General features: G+C 44.6%; 1 protein-coding gene across 2 annotated transcripts in view; it reads left to right on the forward strand.

Annotated features, from left to right (window-relative positions):
* The window catches only part of MAGI2 (membrane associated guanylate kinase, WW and PDZ domain containing 2), a 1197465-nt gene that overhangs the window by 1132255 nt on the left and 49386 nt on the right, over positions 1-15824 (forward strand). For both annotated transcript variants that reach the window (XM_054725983.1, XM_054725982.1), the window contains one exon: positions 11230-11368. In XM_054725983.1, the coding sequence (XP_054581958.1) occupies positions 11230-11368 (139 nt within the window). The remainder of the gene's footprint in view (positions 1-11229; positions 11369-15824) is intronic.

Raw genomic sequence — 15824 nt, forward strand, 5'->3', positions numbered from 1 at the left:
CATAAAATAAGGAATAGAGATATCCATTGTTTATTGCATAAAATCCTAAGGGGTTCAATTCCTCACACTCAGTTATAATCTAGTATCATTTCAGTCATATAATAATGTGAAATGCGTTCCTGAGGTGCAGCTGTAGGCCGAGGGCAATTAACTGATTACACCCAGTGAAGCATGTTTGCGGAGATGTCCGAGTCAGCCTTGAGTGGAGACCACCATGACTCGGGGTGAAATAAATCAGGATTAATCTAGTTCTTATAAAGATTTCATTGAGCCAAACCAAATACTTTCTATATGACTCGGCTAAAAAAAAATGCATACACTGCAGCATTTATATTTGTTTCCTTGCAACTTGAACTATTAACCACTTAAGGAATATTAAAATGTTTACCTTTAGCTTGGCCTTCCAAAAGAAGAGAAAAAGTTTTGCTCAGCCTCACGTGCTGATGCACAGCAGGGCAGCGCCGGGGCAGATCGGGACTCCCTGGGGGTGCTGGCAGAGCTTGTGTGGGGCTGGCAAACTTGGAGAGACAGAGCTATGCTTTTGAAGGAAGCTACCTGGAAGACACGCAGGTATATGGCAATATTATCCGTGGCTGGGATAGGTATCTGACCAACCAAAGAAACTCCAGTAGCAAAAAATGATGGGAGGAACCGGAAGTTTGGGTAGTATGGACACTTTAATGATGTTAATGCTTCTAATCCATGAACAGTTGCAATAAGTGCCTTGGCAGGGGTTCAGGACCAGCTCGTTGAAAAGAGGGGACCAGGAAGTGGGGTGGAAAATGGTACTTCTCCAGACTTCCAGTCCGGAGGAGCTTGAGGATCTGGATGGGTCTGTGCAGAGAGTGCAACCTGAGAAGGCTGCTACTGCTTCCTCAGGGAGGCCTCACCGCAGCCATTAAAAACCAAAGAATAAAAACCAGCTCAGGATTGACCAGAAGTTAAACAAAAAACCACGAGCTGACTATGAGAAGACTCAATAGTGCAGAAGCTTCCAGGCTATAGAGCCTGCTTCCCCCCTCACCTCACAAAGATAAACATCCCTGGCCTGAGTACTGGCCACCAACCTCTGATTTCCCAGACCCACGGCCTGGGACTCTGAGTAGTTTGTTTTGAAATGTGGTGACAAGCCATTTCCGTAAGACCACATTGGATCATTTCCATTGTGCCATTTTTAACAAGAGACCTGCAGGAAGACCAAGACCTGGTTGTAATCCCAGCAAATCGCTAACTGAATCTCTCCCTTCTTGGAACCAAGATCTGCCCCCAACTGGCCGCACCAGCTCCGCCTGTGATGCCCATCGAGAAAGGGCCTCTGCTTCTCTTTTATGCCGAACAGTGGAGCACAGGTCACATTTCAGAGGGAGGCTGTAGATACCTGGCATTTTCTTATTTTGTTTGTATTTTCTCATTTTTCTATGGTTGTTTTTATCGTCTTACTTTCTTTGGGGGCTTTTTGTAATGACTTCGTACAGCTCCTACCTTCCTGCTGGCGTATCTATAATCTGTTTTGCGGAGCTGCCAATGTACTTAAACTGAAAGTAATCTGGTTTACCATACATAACATAGGGAACTTGGCGCTTTGGTGTTTTTTGCCGGGGAAAGGTAACGAGTGTTTATTTAATAATTACCCATCTTAAATCTTTAGGCATTGGGAGCAGTTTCATGTTCAAGGAATAGGAAAAGCTGAAAAACGTGTTTAAGTCAGTCCCTTTAAAATATAGTTCTTCTTTTGTATAAATAAAATTTCACAGGCTTTGACTTCTCATACTTTACTTTTAAACCTGAGATTTTTTTCCCCCCCACTTATTTTATTTATTTGTATCATGCCTTGTGGAAATTTCTTTTTCCATCTTTTCTCTCTTTGCTGGTATTTGCCTGATTAAATAGTGCTCTAAAAATCACTAAGGCATATGGAAAGGCTCAAAATTGCACTCAAAGCTGATAACATATGGAGTGCTTGAGCAGAGTGAAAGATAGGATCAATGAGAGCCAGCAGCGCCCATCAGATCTCCCATTCTTAGCGGGAGTGATGGGCTGAGGAACTTGCTGATCATGGTTACCAGCCTCTGGGGCTGTTGTCATCTACCTCAGCTGCACATTGGAGTCACCTGGGAAGCTTAAAAAAATACTGATGCCTGGGTCCCACCCTCAGAGACTAGGCCAGAGTACAATCTAGTTATGGGGATTTCCTTTCAAAGAGTCCCTGGGATTCTGATAGGAAGCCAAGTTAAGAACCACTGCATTAGGAGACTGGATGATATGATTTTAAATCCTGTGAAGGGAATCAGTCTAAGGGTTGGGATAGGAGGCCTCGACTTTCCTTTGGCTCTATTTAGTCATGGTCCTTTACTCATGCCTATAGCTTTGTTAGAAAAGGTATGTTCCATTTGGGATAATATCGGTAGAGCTGAATGTGGGTGGCATTGATTATCAAAACAATTCTGCCTTATAGATGTGCAAAAGTTTTCACTCTTGTTCTAAAATAAACTTTTTAAAAAAGAAGAAGAGAAAAGTTTTATCAGCAGAGCCCCAAGCAAGTACAAGGATTTGGTAATAGTTTTGTTAAAGAAAACTCTGCCGTGATGTGTGCACAGAATGCAGAACTTGTTAGGCTGTGCCAGGCAGTCTTATCTCACCCCCTTGTCCCTAGGACATTGCTGTAAGGTTATTAGTTGCCCCAAGGGACCACAGGTAACAGTATTTCTCCCACTAAAAAAGAAAAAAGTCTGGGATTTATCTTAACCCCTTTGGTTAGTTTCCTGAATTTGACATCTTCTTGACCCTCACAACACAACACATATGTTCCTGAACTACCTCTGTGTGACTTGGGTCTCTCTCTCTTTCTTCTCCTCCTCCTCCTCCTCCTTCCTCCCACCTCCCCCATTTCTCAACTCTAGCTAGAACTTGATGTTTTAAAATTCTCTAAAAACAAACTTTAAATGAGACTTTAAAGTTTCATTTTAGTAATGTAGCTCAGTTGAAGATAGCTCCATGGTGGAGAGAAGATGGGGGGTAGAGGGGGGGAATACATCTGAGTCACAACTGATCTTTTTCATAATCCCAAAGGAATTTTCCATTGATTTCATCAAAATAATTTCCCCAATTGACTCACATGTGAGGTAGGAAAGTGTTGCCCTTCCACTGGCTGCACCCTGGCAGCTGCAGTGAAGTCAGGTGAGGTTGGAAGATAATGAGAGAACCTCTTCTCCACCCCCATCCCCCAACAGATCCATCTCTTTACACATCCCGGATTGCTTTAGGGAGTTTCATGTACCATGACTGTACATAAAACTGATACTGGAATGAAGATTAAGATGAAACCTTTTTACAATTTGACCACTTTGCAAGGAGAGGCGGGAGTCTTAAGGCTGGACCTGCACTGATTGCTACTATTTTTTTTAATATTTTTTATTGATTTCAGAAAGAGAGAGGAACATCAATGATGAGAGAGAGTCATGGATCAGCTGCCTCCTGCATGCCCCACACTGGGGATCGAGCCCAAAACCCAGGCATGTGCCCTGACCAGGAATCGAACCGTTCATAGATCGATGCTCAACCACTGGCCGGGCCTGATTGCTACTATTGACTCTAGGTCCAAATGAGTTGGCACATTTTTGCAGTATGCCCAGAACACCTTGTGAGATTCAGAGTATTTAATAGTGGCAACATTTCCATCTCATTACCTGACTATCACTCCCTACCCCAAAAAGTTATTTTTCTGAATATAATAACATGTTGGACTATTCCCAAACTCCCATTGCTCCCAAAGAGGCAGGAAACCAGCAGACTGCACTGGGATCCTGGAAGGGGTAGGGGCTTTGGAGACTCTAAAAGTCTTAGGCAAGCAGCTGAGAACCCTCAATTTAACCAGCATCAGAATGTTCTCTTCTCCCTCCGAGGGGCCCCTTCACAGAAAGCTGAAATTATGGCAATCTGCCAAGCCAAGAGGTCAGCCCAGACTCTTTGGAACTATAAAAATAATATCACCAACTCTTCCCAGAGCCCCACCCTTGAAACTCCCACTTGGGCAACATCAGCCCAGCCCCTGTGCAGCCCTTGAACCCCATTGCTTCTCAACATCTCACACAGTCTTCCAACCCACCACTCACTCCGCCATGATAATTTCCCCCCCTTAATTCTCATGAGCTCTTAGTAGGGAAAGGGAAAATAAACATACAAAAAGAATGAAAACATCAAATTTTCTAAGTCATTGCCACAGCAAAATATGTGACCAGAGTGCAAATGATGTGACTATTTCTCCCCATGAGATTCCCCTCACCCTCCACATGGTTCTTGTTGAAAAGTTAGTCTCAAGACAGAAGTGTCCTCAACTGTGGTGATTATCAAGGTCTGATTTTTTGGTTGAAATTGCTTATAACCCCTTCTCCCATGATCCTCAAGATGAGCCTTGTGGAAATGTTTCATTCATTGACAAATATATGTGGTGCACCCCAAGCAAGGTGCAGAGTTAAGTGGGACCCACTCCCTGCCCTCATTTGCCCCATTATCTCCTTCCCCACAGCTTCCCAATTTCTCACTTGGGTAGGCAATGTGATAACCTCATGACTTCAGCTCCCTTCTTCAGTCTCCCACTTTCTCTCCAATTCACTCTTCATACTGATGTCTCAGGTTGATTTCTAAACAGCACTCTGTTTTCCTGGTCAAGTTTACTTCCTCTTTAAAGTTTTCAGTGCCACCAAGAACAGACATATAGACCAGTGGAACAGAACAGAGAACCCAGAAATTGACACAAGTCATTATGCTTAATTAATATTTGACAAAGGAGGCAAGAGTATACAATGGAGTCAAGACAGTCTCTTCAATAAATGGTGCTGGGAAAATTGAACAGATACTTGCAAAAAAAAAATGAAACTAGACCACCAACTTACACCATACACAAAAATAAACTCAAAATGGATAAAGGATTTAAATGTAAGATGGGAAACCATAAAAATCTTAGAAGAAACCCTTGGCACCAAAATAGCAGACATTTGTTGTAGCAATATCTTTACCAATACAGCTCCTAGGGCAATGGAAACTAAGGAGGAAATAAACAAATGGGACTTCATTAAAATAAAAAGCTTATGCACAGCAAAAGAAACCATCAACAAAACAACAAGAAAGCCTACTGCATGGGAGAACATAGTTGCCAATGTTATCACCGATAAGGGATTAATCTACAACATTTACAGGGAACTCATACAACTTAACAAAAGGAAGATAAACAACCCAATCAAAAATGGGCAAAGGACCTAAATAGACACCTTTCAAAAGAGGACATACAGAAAGCCAAGAGACATATGAAAACATGCTCAAAGTCACTAACTATCTGAGAGATGAAAATCAAAACAACAATGAGGTACCATCTCACACCTGCCAGAATAGCTATCAACAAATCAACCAACGACAAGTGCTGACAAGGATGTGGAGAAAAAGGAACCCTCGTGCACTGCTTGTGGGAATGCAGACTGGTGCAGCCACTGTGGAAAACAGTATGGCATTTCCTCAAAAAATTAAAAATGGAACTGCCATTTGACCCAGTAATATCACTTCTAGGAATATATCCCAAGAAACCAGAAACATCAATCAGAAAAGATATATGCACCCCTGTGTTCATAGCAGCACAATTTACAATAGCTAAGATTTGGAAACAGAGTGAGGCCACGCGCCCCTGGGTCTGGGAGAGGCCACGCACACCTGGGTCCAGGTGAGGCCATGTGTCCCTGGATCCGAGTGAGGCTGGGTCCCGGGTCCGGGTGAGGCCACGCGCCCCTGGGTCTGGGAGAGCCCACGCACCCCTGGGTCCGGGTGAGGCCATGTGTCCCTGGATCCGGGTGAGGCCTCGCGCACCTAGGTCCAGGTGAGGCCACGCGCCCCTGGGTCTGGGAGAGGCCACGCGCCCCTGGGTCTGGGTGAGGCCATGTGTCCCTGGATCCGGGTGAGGCCTCGCGCACCTAGGTCCGGGTGAGGCCACGCACCCCTGGGTCTGGGAGAGGCCACGCGCCCCCGGGTCCGGGTGAGGCCATGTGTCCCTGGATCCGGGTGAGGCCTCGAGCACCTAGGTCCAGGTGAGGCCACGCACCCCTGGGTCTGGGAGAGGCCACACGCCCCTGGGTCCAGGTGAGGCCATGTGTCCCTGGATCCGGGTGAGGCCTCGCGCACCTAGGTCCGGGTGAGGCCACGCGCCCCTGGGTCCGGGTGAGGCCATGTGTCCCTGGATCCGGGTGAGGCTGGGTCCCGGGTCCGGGTGAAGCCACGCGCCCCTGGGTCTGGGAGAGGCCACACACCCCTGGGTCCTGGTGAGGCCATGTGTCCCTGGATCCGGGTGAGGCCTCGCGCACCTAGGTCCAGGTGAGGCCACGCGCCCCTGGGTCCAGGTGAGGCCATGTGTCCCTGGATCCGGGTGAGGCTGGGTCCCGGGTTCGGGTGAAGCCACGCGTCCCTGGGTCTGGGAGAGGCCACACACCCCTGGGTCCAGGTGAGGCCATGTGTCCCTGGATCCGGGTGAGGCCTCGCGCACCTAGGTCCGGGTGAGGCCACGCGCCCCTGGGTCCGGGTGAGGCCATGTGTCCCTGGATCCGGGTGAGGCCTCGCGCCCCCAGGTCCAGGTGAGGCCATGTGTCCCTGGATCCGGGTGAGGCCTCGCGCCCCCAGGTCCAGGTGAGGCCATGTGTCCCTGGATCCGGGTGAGGCTGGGTCCCGGGTCTGGGTGAGGCCTCGCGCACCTAGCTCCGGGTGAGGCCACGCGCCCCTGGGTCTGGGAGAGGCCACGCGCCCCCGCGTCCAGGTGAGGCCATGTGTCCCTGGATCTGGGTGAGGTCTCGCGCACCTAGGTCCGGGTGAGGCCACGCGCCCCTGGGTCCGGGTGAGGCCATGTGTCCCTGGATCTGGGTGAGGTCTCGCGCACCTAGGTCCGGGTGAGGCCACGCGCCCCTGGGTCCGGGTGAGGCCATGTGTCCCTGGATCCAGGTGAGGCCACGCACCCCTGGGTCTGGGAGAGGCCACGCGCCCCTGGGTCTGGGTGAGGACACGTGCCCCTAAGTCCGGGTGAAGCCGTGCCCCTGGGTCCGGCCGAGACCAAACCAGAGGGAGTCGGACCTACGTTCCCACCATTTGTCCACCATCCAGAACTGAGGGGTCAGTGCTGACATGTCCACATAAGGAACTGGTGGACATTGAAATTGGGTCTCTAAAGAACTGTTGGTCCAGAAAGAAACTCACTACAGACTGATTCATTTGCCTGTCAGCATAACTATTATTGCTCGTCTCACATTCAGTTCTTATAAGTATATCTCTAGGGACACATGATCTCGCTCATCTAGGGGAAATGATGAACAACATAGACTGATGAACAAGAACAGAACCAGAAACAAGGAGGCATCGATCGGACTAGCGGGCCTCAGAGGGAGGATAGGGAAGGTTGGGGGGAGGGGGGAGAGATCAACCAAAGGACTTGTGTGCATGCATATGAGCCTATCCAACGGTTAAGTTCAACAGGGGGTTGGGGCATCTGTGAGGAGGGGTGTGGGGTGGGAATGGGGGGATGAGGACAAATATGTGACACCTTAATCAATAAAGAAATTTTAAAAAAATAAAAATAAAAAAAATTAAAAAAGATTTGGAAATAGCCTAAATGCCCATCATCAGATGAGTGGATTAGAAAACTGTGGTACATCTACAGAATGGAATACTACGCTGCTATAAAAAAGGAATTCTTACCATTTGCAACAGCATGGATGGAACTAAAGAGCATTATGCTAAGTGAAATAAGCCAGTCAGTGAAAGAAAAATACCACATGATCTCACTCATTTGTGGAATATAAAGAACATTATAAACTGATGAACAAAATTAGATACAGAGGCAAAGAAGCATCGAACAGTCTGTCAAACTACAGCGGGAAGGCAGGGGAGGGTTGCAGGGGGCAGGGGATAAGAGACCAACCGAAGGACTTGTATGAATGCATATAAGCATAACCAATGGACGAAAGACACTGGAGGGGGGGTGAGAGCATGTGCTGGGGGGTAGGGGAGGCAGGGGGGAGGTACTAAAAAAGGAGACATATGTACTACTATTTGTAATACTTTAAACAATAAAAAAATAAAATAAAATTTTCAGTGCCTTGCTGTTGCCTTTAAAATTAAGTCCAAACTCTTGAGTAGCAGAACATAATAACAGTTTTCCAAGTGTACTATGCTCTCAAATCTCCAGCCCTTTGCATAGACTGCTCTCTATACCTAGAATGCTGTTCCTCCTCCTTCACCGGGGGCACTCCTACTGACACTTCAAAACTTACTTGAGATGTCACCATTTCTAGGAAATTCTCCCTGACTACCAGCCCTGCCCATTCTGAGTTTGATGCTCCCCATTTCTGTTTCATTAGCACTTTGCTAATACCTCTGTCATAGCAAAGGTATATTGAATAATAATTATCTTATTTACCCACTTTCTCTCCAACTACACTGGAACTTATTGTAGATAGAAACTATACCATTTATCACTCTCTTTATTTTATCTCCCTACTAGACTGTTTAGCACATAACAGGTACTCAGAAATTGTTTGATGAGTGAAGAATCTCAAAGTGTAGAAGGGAAGACAGAGAATCATTACTCTGTATGAGGTGTGAGAAACAACAGAGTGGGTGTGGTGATGATGACTGGACACTTCTGCTTTGGAAGAAGACAGGGTCTAGGAAGGTATCCCACAGAGAAGATGCTTAGACTGGCCCTGAGGAAGATTGGAAGGTCACCAGGTCCATGGGGAGGAGAGGCAAAGAGAGTGGTGGCACATGGAAACCCTACATGCCTCAGTTTGCATGATGCCTTTGGGAAGATTTCCCTTAGAACAGTGGTCGGCAAACCGCGGCTCTCGAGCCACATGCGGCTCTTTGGCCCCTTGAGTGTGGCTCTTCCACAAAATACCACGGCCTGGGCGAGTCTATTTTGAAGAAGTGGCGTTAGAAGAAGTTTAAGTTTAAAAAATTTGGCTCTCAAAAGAAATTTCAATCGTTGTACTGTTGATATTTGACTCTGTTATCTAATGCGTTTGCCGACCACTGCCTTAGAAAAATGGAGACAATGAGAAGATTTTCATAATAAGGTAATAGGAGATTAGTGGAATAATCCAGTTAAAGGCCTGAACTGAGCTAGTTAGCAATGGAATCAAATTTAAGAACAGAGACAGATGCAGAGAAGTTGAGGAAACAAGGAGCCCAGCATGACCCCCAGGTTTCTGGCGTGGGTGGATGTTGGTGGCATAACCAGCCTCAAGAATTAAGAGGAAAAACTGCTTTGGTAGAAAAATGGTAAGCCCAGTCTGCTGGTGCTGAGTTGGAGTTGTCTGTCGGACATCCAGGTGAAGATATTCAGTAATCGATTGGATATGTGAGTCAAGCTCGGAAGAGTCTGGCTAGGAATGAAGACTCACTGTTATAACTTCATGAGAACTTTTGTTTTATATCTATAATTTAGTTCCATGCCATGAGGTTTCAGTCATGGGTAGGGACTGCTAGGAGAGGAATAATTGGTCCCATTTGCCTCTGGCTTGGATATGTGGCCTCTAGCAAGCTACTGGACTTTAGGCTGTGCCTGTTGCCTTATGGGAAAGAAGACAGTTAAGGAGACCTGGAAAAAAAAAAAGTTGCAAACATCGGCTCTAAAAAAAATTAATGTAGTCCTCTCTTTCATGATTCTTCTGTGGAATGTGAAAGTCATGCCAGTGAGGCCAACCTCTTCTACCTCCCAAAATCAGACTTCTAAGGGCCACCAAGTACTGCGTAAAGAGAGAAGTCTTTCCCTTCGTTGCATTGGAATCCTTACCCCTGAAGAATTGTCTTTAGGTAAAGATGTTATTTCTGCCCTAACTGGTTTGGCTCAGTGGATAGAGCATCGACCTGTGGACTGAAGGGTCCCAGGTTCGATTCTGGTCAAGGACATGTGCCTTGGTTGCTGGCACATCCCCAGTGGGGGGTGTGCAGGAGGCAGCTGATCGATGTTTTTCTCCCATTGATGTTTCTAACTCTCTATCCCTCTCTGTAAAAATCAATAAAATATATTTTTTTTAATAAAAGGATGTTATTTCCTTGCTACAACAAACACGTGTTTGTTCTTTCCTCCACTTTTCAGTAGGTGGTCTTATTTTAGTGGCCCCTTGCCATTGTGATGGCAGTTGTTCCTGTTCAGCCCAGCCTGCAGCACCCACCTTGAGAGTGCTCTCCTATCGAGAGTTTATTTGCAATGCTGTCTGCATTGTGGAGTTTAGACTGAGATCTGCTTTGCTTAAGGGTCCCAACTAAAATAGCATTTTTACAAAGCAACTCATTGTGCTTTTCTGGCTAATTTGTCTTAAGTGATTTCCACTGAAATGAAACATATTTTAATTCAAAGTTTCCTGACAATGATGGCACTTGGGAGTTACATGATGAGCTCATGGTTGAACCTCTTTTATTCCAAATGTCTATTCACAAAGGCTAAATGGGAATTGCTTATGGAACGCAGGCATTTCTGACAAATCAGGAGGAATTGGTATTTAACCAAACTGCTCTGGCAACCAGGTGTGAACAGAGCAAAGATTTAGCAAGGGCACTAGTCATGTGTAGAGAATGGAGGATCCCATTTCTAATTCAAAGGACTGTGTAGGAAACTCATCACTGAACTTGAATATCAACCAACCAGTGTTTACAAAGAAGGCAATATCACAATAGCACCCAGGGAAATTTAAATGATGCATAATGAAAATTCGCAGAAAAGCCCAAAAACCATTCATTCCATCCAACATGCTGAATTAGATGCTGCACTAAACCCAAAGCTGGCATTGTGTTCAATGAAAAGGCCTTAGAATATTTATTTCTTGTTTTAAAGCATAGATACAGCGTTATTTGGAATAATAGTATCACATCTATTCCCTAATTAAACACACACACACACACACACACACACACACACACACACACACTAGTTTATAGTCTCTGCCATACTGGCTAAATATAAGTGACATACCACCACAACCTCCCTGGTCTGATATTTTAATTTCTATAAAAGTAAATTAAGTTTGGTGGTCAGATTCAGGATGCAGCCAGGGACTAGCTTCTTCTAAGAGGCAGCAGGCTGTAACCAAATCGTTTGGATGCTCCCCGGAAACTGGTAATCTACGATGCTTATCTAATCTGTTGGAAATGCACCTTGAGTAGAACCGTCTGTGGGTGACTTAATGTTTCTTTAATTACCAGGTAGGAGATCAAATCATTGAAATCAATGGGGAGAGCACAAGGGACATGACACACGCCAGAGCAATAGAACTCATCAAATCCGGAGGAAGAAGAGTGAGGCTGCTGCTGAAGCGCGGGACGGGGCAGGTCCCAGAGTATGGTGCGTTTCACGTTTTGATTCACCTTTTCTCTGTTTCTTTCATGTACTGTAAATGCCTGTACTTATTTATAAGACGATGTCAGTTATTTAATTCTACCTAAATATATATTTAGCTATCAATAGATATCTATACACATGTATACATTTAAGCACAAGATATATATGTGTGTGTTCTTTCTGTTGCTCCCATAGTTAAGTAATGTTTAAAATAGAAAATGTGGAACCTTTCAGGGCATCTCTGAGTGTGCTGGGAGATCCAGCCATCACTATGATACTAGAACTTTCATAATTTGACTGATAGTCTTCTGTTCATTTGAGTCCACAGTAAAGTATCAATTATTTCCTAAAATTGCTTGTGCATCCCACTGTCCCATAGGATATGTAACTGGGGCCAGGGGGAAAGCAAGAACAAATCTTCAGGGTGTGAAAATGAAAATGTAAACTTCAGTTCATGCAGTGATTACATTTCCTTGGCATTTAGGGATATTCAAAAAATTCACACTCATGTTGTGTATCTGCATGTTTTTGAGGAAGGCTTTAAAGTACATTTTAATGCATAGATTTTCTTCCAAAGTCTTTAATGGTGTTATTTCCAAGGAGCCCACTTAAAGCAACACTGACAACATTACTAAGGAACGGCTGGGGGTCATTATATAACCTGAGCTGTTCTTTAATTAATGTCAAGAAAACAGACAGCCCTGACTGGTTTGGCTCAGTGGATAGAGCATCGGCCTGCAGACTGAAGGGTCCCAGGTTCGATTCCGGTCAAGGGCATGTGCCTTGGTTGTGGGCACATCCCCAGTGGGGGGTGTGCAGGAGGCAGCTGATCTATGTTTCTCTCTCATCGATGTTTCTGACTCTCTATCCCTCTCCCTTCCTCTCTGTAAAAAATCAATAAAATATATATTTTTAAAAAAAAAAAAGAATAACAGACAGACAGAGAGATAGACAGGTATCAGTAAAGAGCAGTGGAGATAATACCCTTCCAGGTTATGGAAAAAAGATCTACTAACAACTAGCTGACCTGTACAAGTAGCTCAAACTATGATCTAGATAAATTGACTCTCATTTTCACTCCTCCATCCCCTACCTTCCTCCACTCCAAAAATTCTAAATAGTACTTTTCCCTCTCAATTTTTTATTTTTTGCCTAAGTTACCTTATTTATTATTTAGCAGGTCAGTATGGTCCTGAGTTCAGTTGAAATATCTGAATTCAGAAGCCCTTAAATACTCTGTTTCCAGGTTCTTGATACTCCTACAAAGTCTACAAAGAGGGCAGCAAGCCCTCACATCAAGAGTGGGGAAGGATTCAGAACTTTCTGGAGGGCTGGCTCTGTGCCCAAGGATATATTTCATCCCAAGTTGCAACCCTTAATGTTTGGATGTAATAAAATACTTTCAAATATTAATATTAGCAATAAGCACAGGCCTGAACCTGTTAAACGAATCTGGCATTAATCCCTTCATAGAAAGAATCTGAACACTTGGAATACAATAGCTTTTGGTACCCTGGAGCATTAGGTGATTCAGTAATATCAAACTGGCCTGCGAGATTCCATCACTTCTAAAAATACCTCATTTTAAAGGTATGTTTCACTCCATAGCAAGACCTGACTATTACCTATACCAAGGAATTTTCATAGAGTTAATATTGTTCCTGTTGTTCTAACAGGTTAGTCTTTAAAATGTTAATCTGAACAACATGGCTCTTGTACAATCACTGTTTGGTCCACACTTGCACGTCCGCCACGCCAGCTGCTTGTCTGTAGTGGTCAGTTAGGACAGTACTACTGAGCCGCCTGTGGCATAACCTGTAATGCATAAGCATGAAGCTGCCTCAACGCATCTTTAAGAAAAAATAAAAACACGTTTTTGAACAAGACAAAAATTTAAGATCATGTCAACATTATCCCATTAATTCCTAAATATTACCCAAAAATATCTAATTAAGGTTAAAATCTAAAATTAACCAACACAGAGAGTTTGTTAAATATCTGAGCACACTTTCCAAGGATGAAAACTCTTGTGATATTGCAGAATTTTGTCTGAATATATTTGAAAATGTAACATTAAATCGTACTTGCTGGTAATGAGAGCTCATCAGCTACTTTTGATGGTAGATTGACATGGACTTTGACTGAAAAATAACTTAGCAATTATGCCGCAAAAGACGAAATTTAATAGAGTAGAGCAATTTCCTTTAGGGAAGTAAAAGAATAATCATAAACCAAGTAAACATTAGTTCTTCAGGAAACTCTAAGCTAAAAGATGCATGGTTATGTATGAGAAACCAAGAGGGTTAAGGATCAGATGAGCATCTTTGAGGATAATGCCATCACATGGTATCTCTGGAAGGTCACAGTGACAGTGAGGGGGGTGTTTCAGAGGTCCCCAAGACCACTCCACATTCAGAGATTTGCTAAAAGGATTACTGGGCTCCTGGGGCCCAGAATATACTTGTCCTTGTAATAACAAGATTTATTACAGTGCTTTAGTAAGGATACACAGTAGGATCATAAGGGGGGGGGGAGGGAAATAGGCAGACACTGGAAGAATCCACGTGCAGGTTCCTTATTCTCTAACTGTCTATCTATCTCCTCCCACTCCCCTCCCTCCACCCCGAGAGGGGTCACCAGAGATCACTCTTCTCCCAGTCACAAAAAGCAGCAACAGATGTGTGATGTTGCTACCTAGGGAAGCTCATTTGAGACTTGGCACCCAAGGTTTATACTGGGGGCTGATCATGCAGACACTCTGCCTATCACATACCAAAATTCAGGGTCGCCCCTGCCCGGGTAGCTCAGTTGGTTAGCGTGTGGGTTCAATCCCTGTTCATGGCACATACAATAATCAACCAATAAATGCATATATAAGTGGAACAACAAATATCTCTCTCTCTCTCTCTCTCTCTCTCTCTCTCTCTCTCTCTCTCTCTCTCTCTTCTCTCTCCCCCTTCCTCTCCCTCTCTCTCTCTCTCTCTAAAAATCAATAATAATAAAATAATTCCAGTCTCCCCTAATAAAAGCAGGTGTTCAGCATAAACCACATTGTTTGTGCAAATAGTTGGGGTACAGTGACACACCCTTACCTTTAGGGAAAGGTTTCTATTAGAGGACAATTGACCAGTCCCAGTCCCGGATGCCAGCAAGGACCAGCTTTGCAAGCAGACATTTGTGAGGATAGCAGTCACAAGCCTGCTATTTAAATTCTTTCCTGCACCAGGAGCAAACCAAAGCAGTGGCCACATCCATGGCTGTACAAATGACCCCAATATAAGAGTAGTGCCCACAGCCAAAGAACATCATAATCCCTCCAGCATCAGTTAAACAGACTATGCCATGAAACAGAAGTTTCTGTCCAAGATAAACTAGAGTGTATTTTAATTAAATTGGCAAGGGGAAGGGGGGACAAAATAAAATAATAGCAACAAGAACAACAAGAAGTGCTCATATGTACCAGTAAATATAACCAAGAATGTAATCCACTTTGTCTAGATGCACCCTAATCACAGGAAAACTGGTTTTTCTGTCAACTATGAGTTTGGTCCTCTGTTTGTTTCTTTTGTTTGCCTTTTTAAGATCCTAAGGTTGGCATAAAATCCATCCTTAAAGGATTGTTAAAGGAGGTTATCAGAATCCATAGGAGACATAACCTGTTAGCAAGCTGTTCAGACATAACCCAGCCTGGGAGAGCGAACTTTGAAGATGAGGGGCTGAAGAACAAGCCTGCGGAAGGGCGTTAGGTGATATCACCAGCCCTCCTTCCGACACCTACAGAGCTCAGAACGGCTTTGAGGCAGGACCCTTATCTGGACTTTGGCCCATGCCAAGGAAAGGCCGATCTCAGTCAAGAGAAATACAAAACTCCCACTCCGCATCCTTAAGGTGATCTGTGACAGAGAGATAAGTGCAGGGACAATTGAAAGAAAAAAATAGCGTGGGTAACCTGTCAGATTGTTGACTAAACAAAACCAGCATGAATCCAGGTGAGCTGAGGAGAGGAATAAGTCTGCTGCAAATAAGCCATCCATAATTACCGTAAGACTAATCGCCAGGTGACACCTCCGCCAGTTCAGAGGCATAAATCAACAAATGCAGCCGCGAGAGTAGTGGCTGCACACGGAGGCTGCTGCGAGGGGTGTCGGGAAATGATAAGGGCTTTGAAGGAGAAGTTGCTTTCATAGTTAAGTCCTTGAAAGAGAAGCTCAGGAGATAGACACTTCAACTCTACACTAGTCCTCAGGATAAGAATTTGTTGATTATAAACTCAACAGAGAGTGTAAGTTCCCCCTCCCCTGACACACATCTCAACAACTGACAGGAATAAGGAACCTTCACTCCACCATACTGAGAAAAGAACTCAGAAGATGCTACACCAAAAGGAGTGCCCTCCTTCACACTGGGTGTTGCTATTTGAATTACATCTAAAATGGTGAAGAGAAAAGAATGTATGCAT

Source organism: Eptesicus fuscus, chromosome 14, assembly GCF_027574615.1.
Source record: "Eptesicus fuscus isolate TK198812 chromosome 14, DD_ASM_mEF_20220401, whole genome shotgun sequence".
Lineage (NCBI taxonomy): Eukaryota > Metazoa > Chordata > Mammalia > Chiroptera > Vespertilionidae > Eptesicus > Eptesicus fuscus.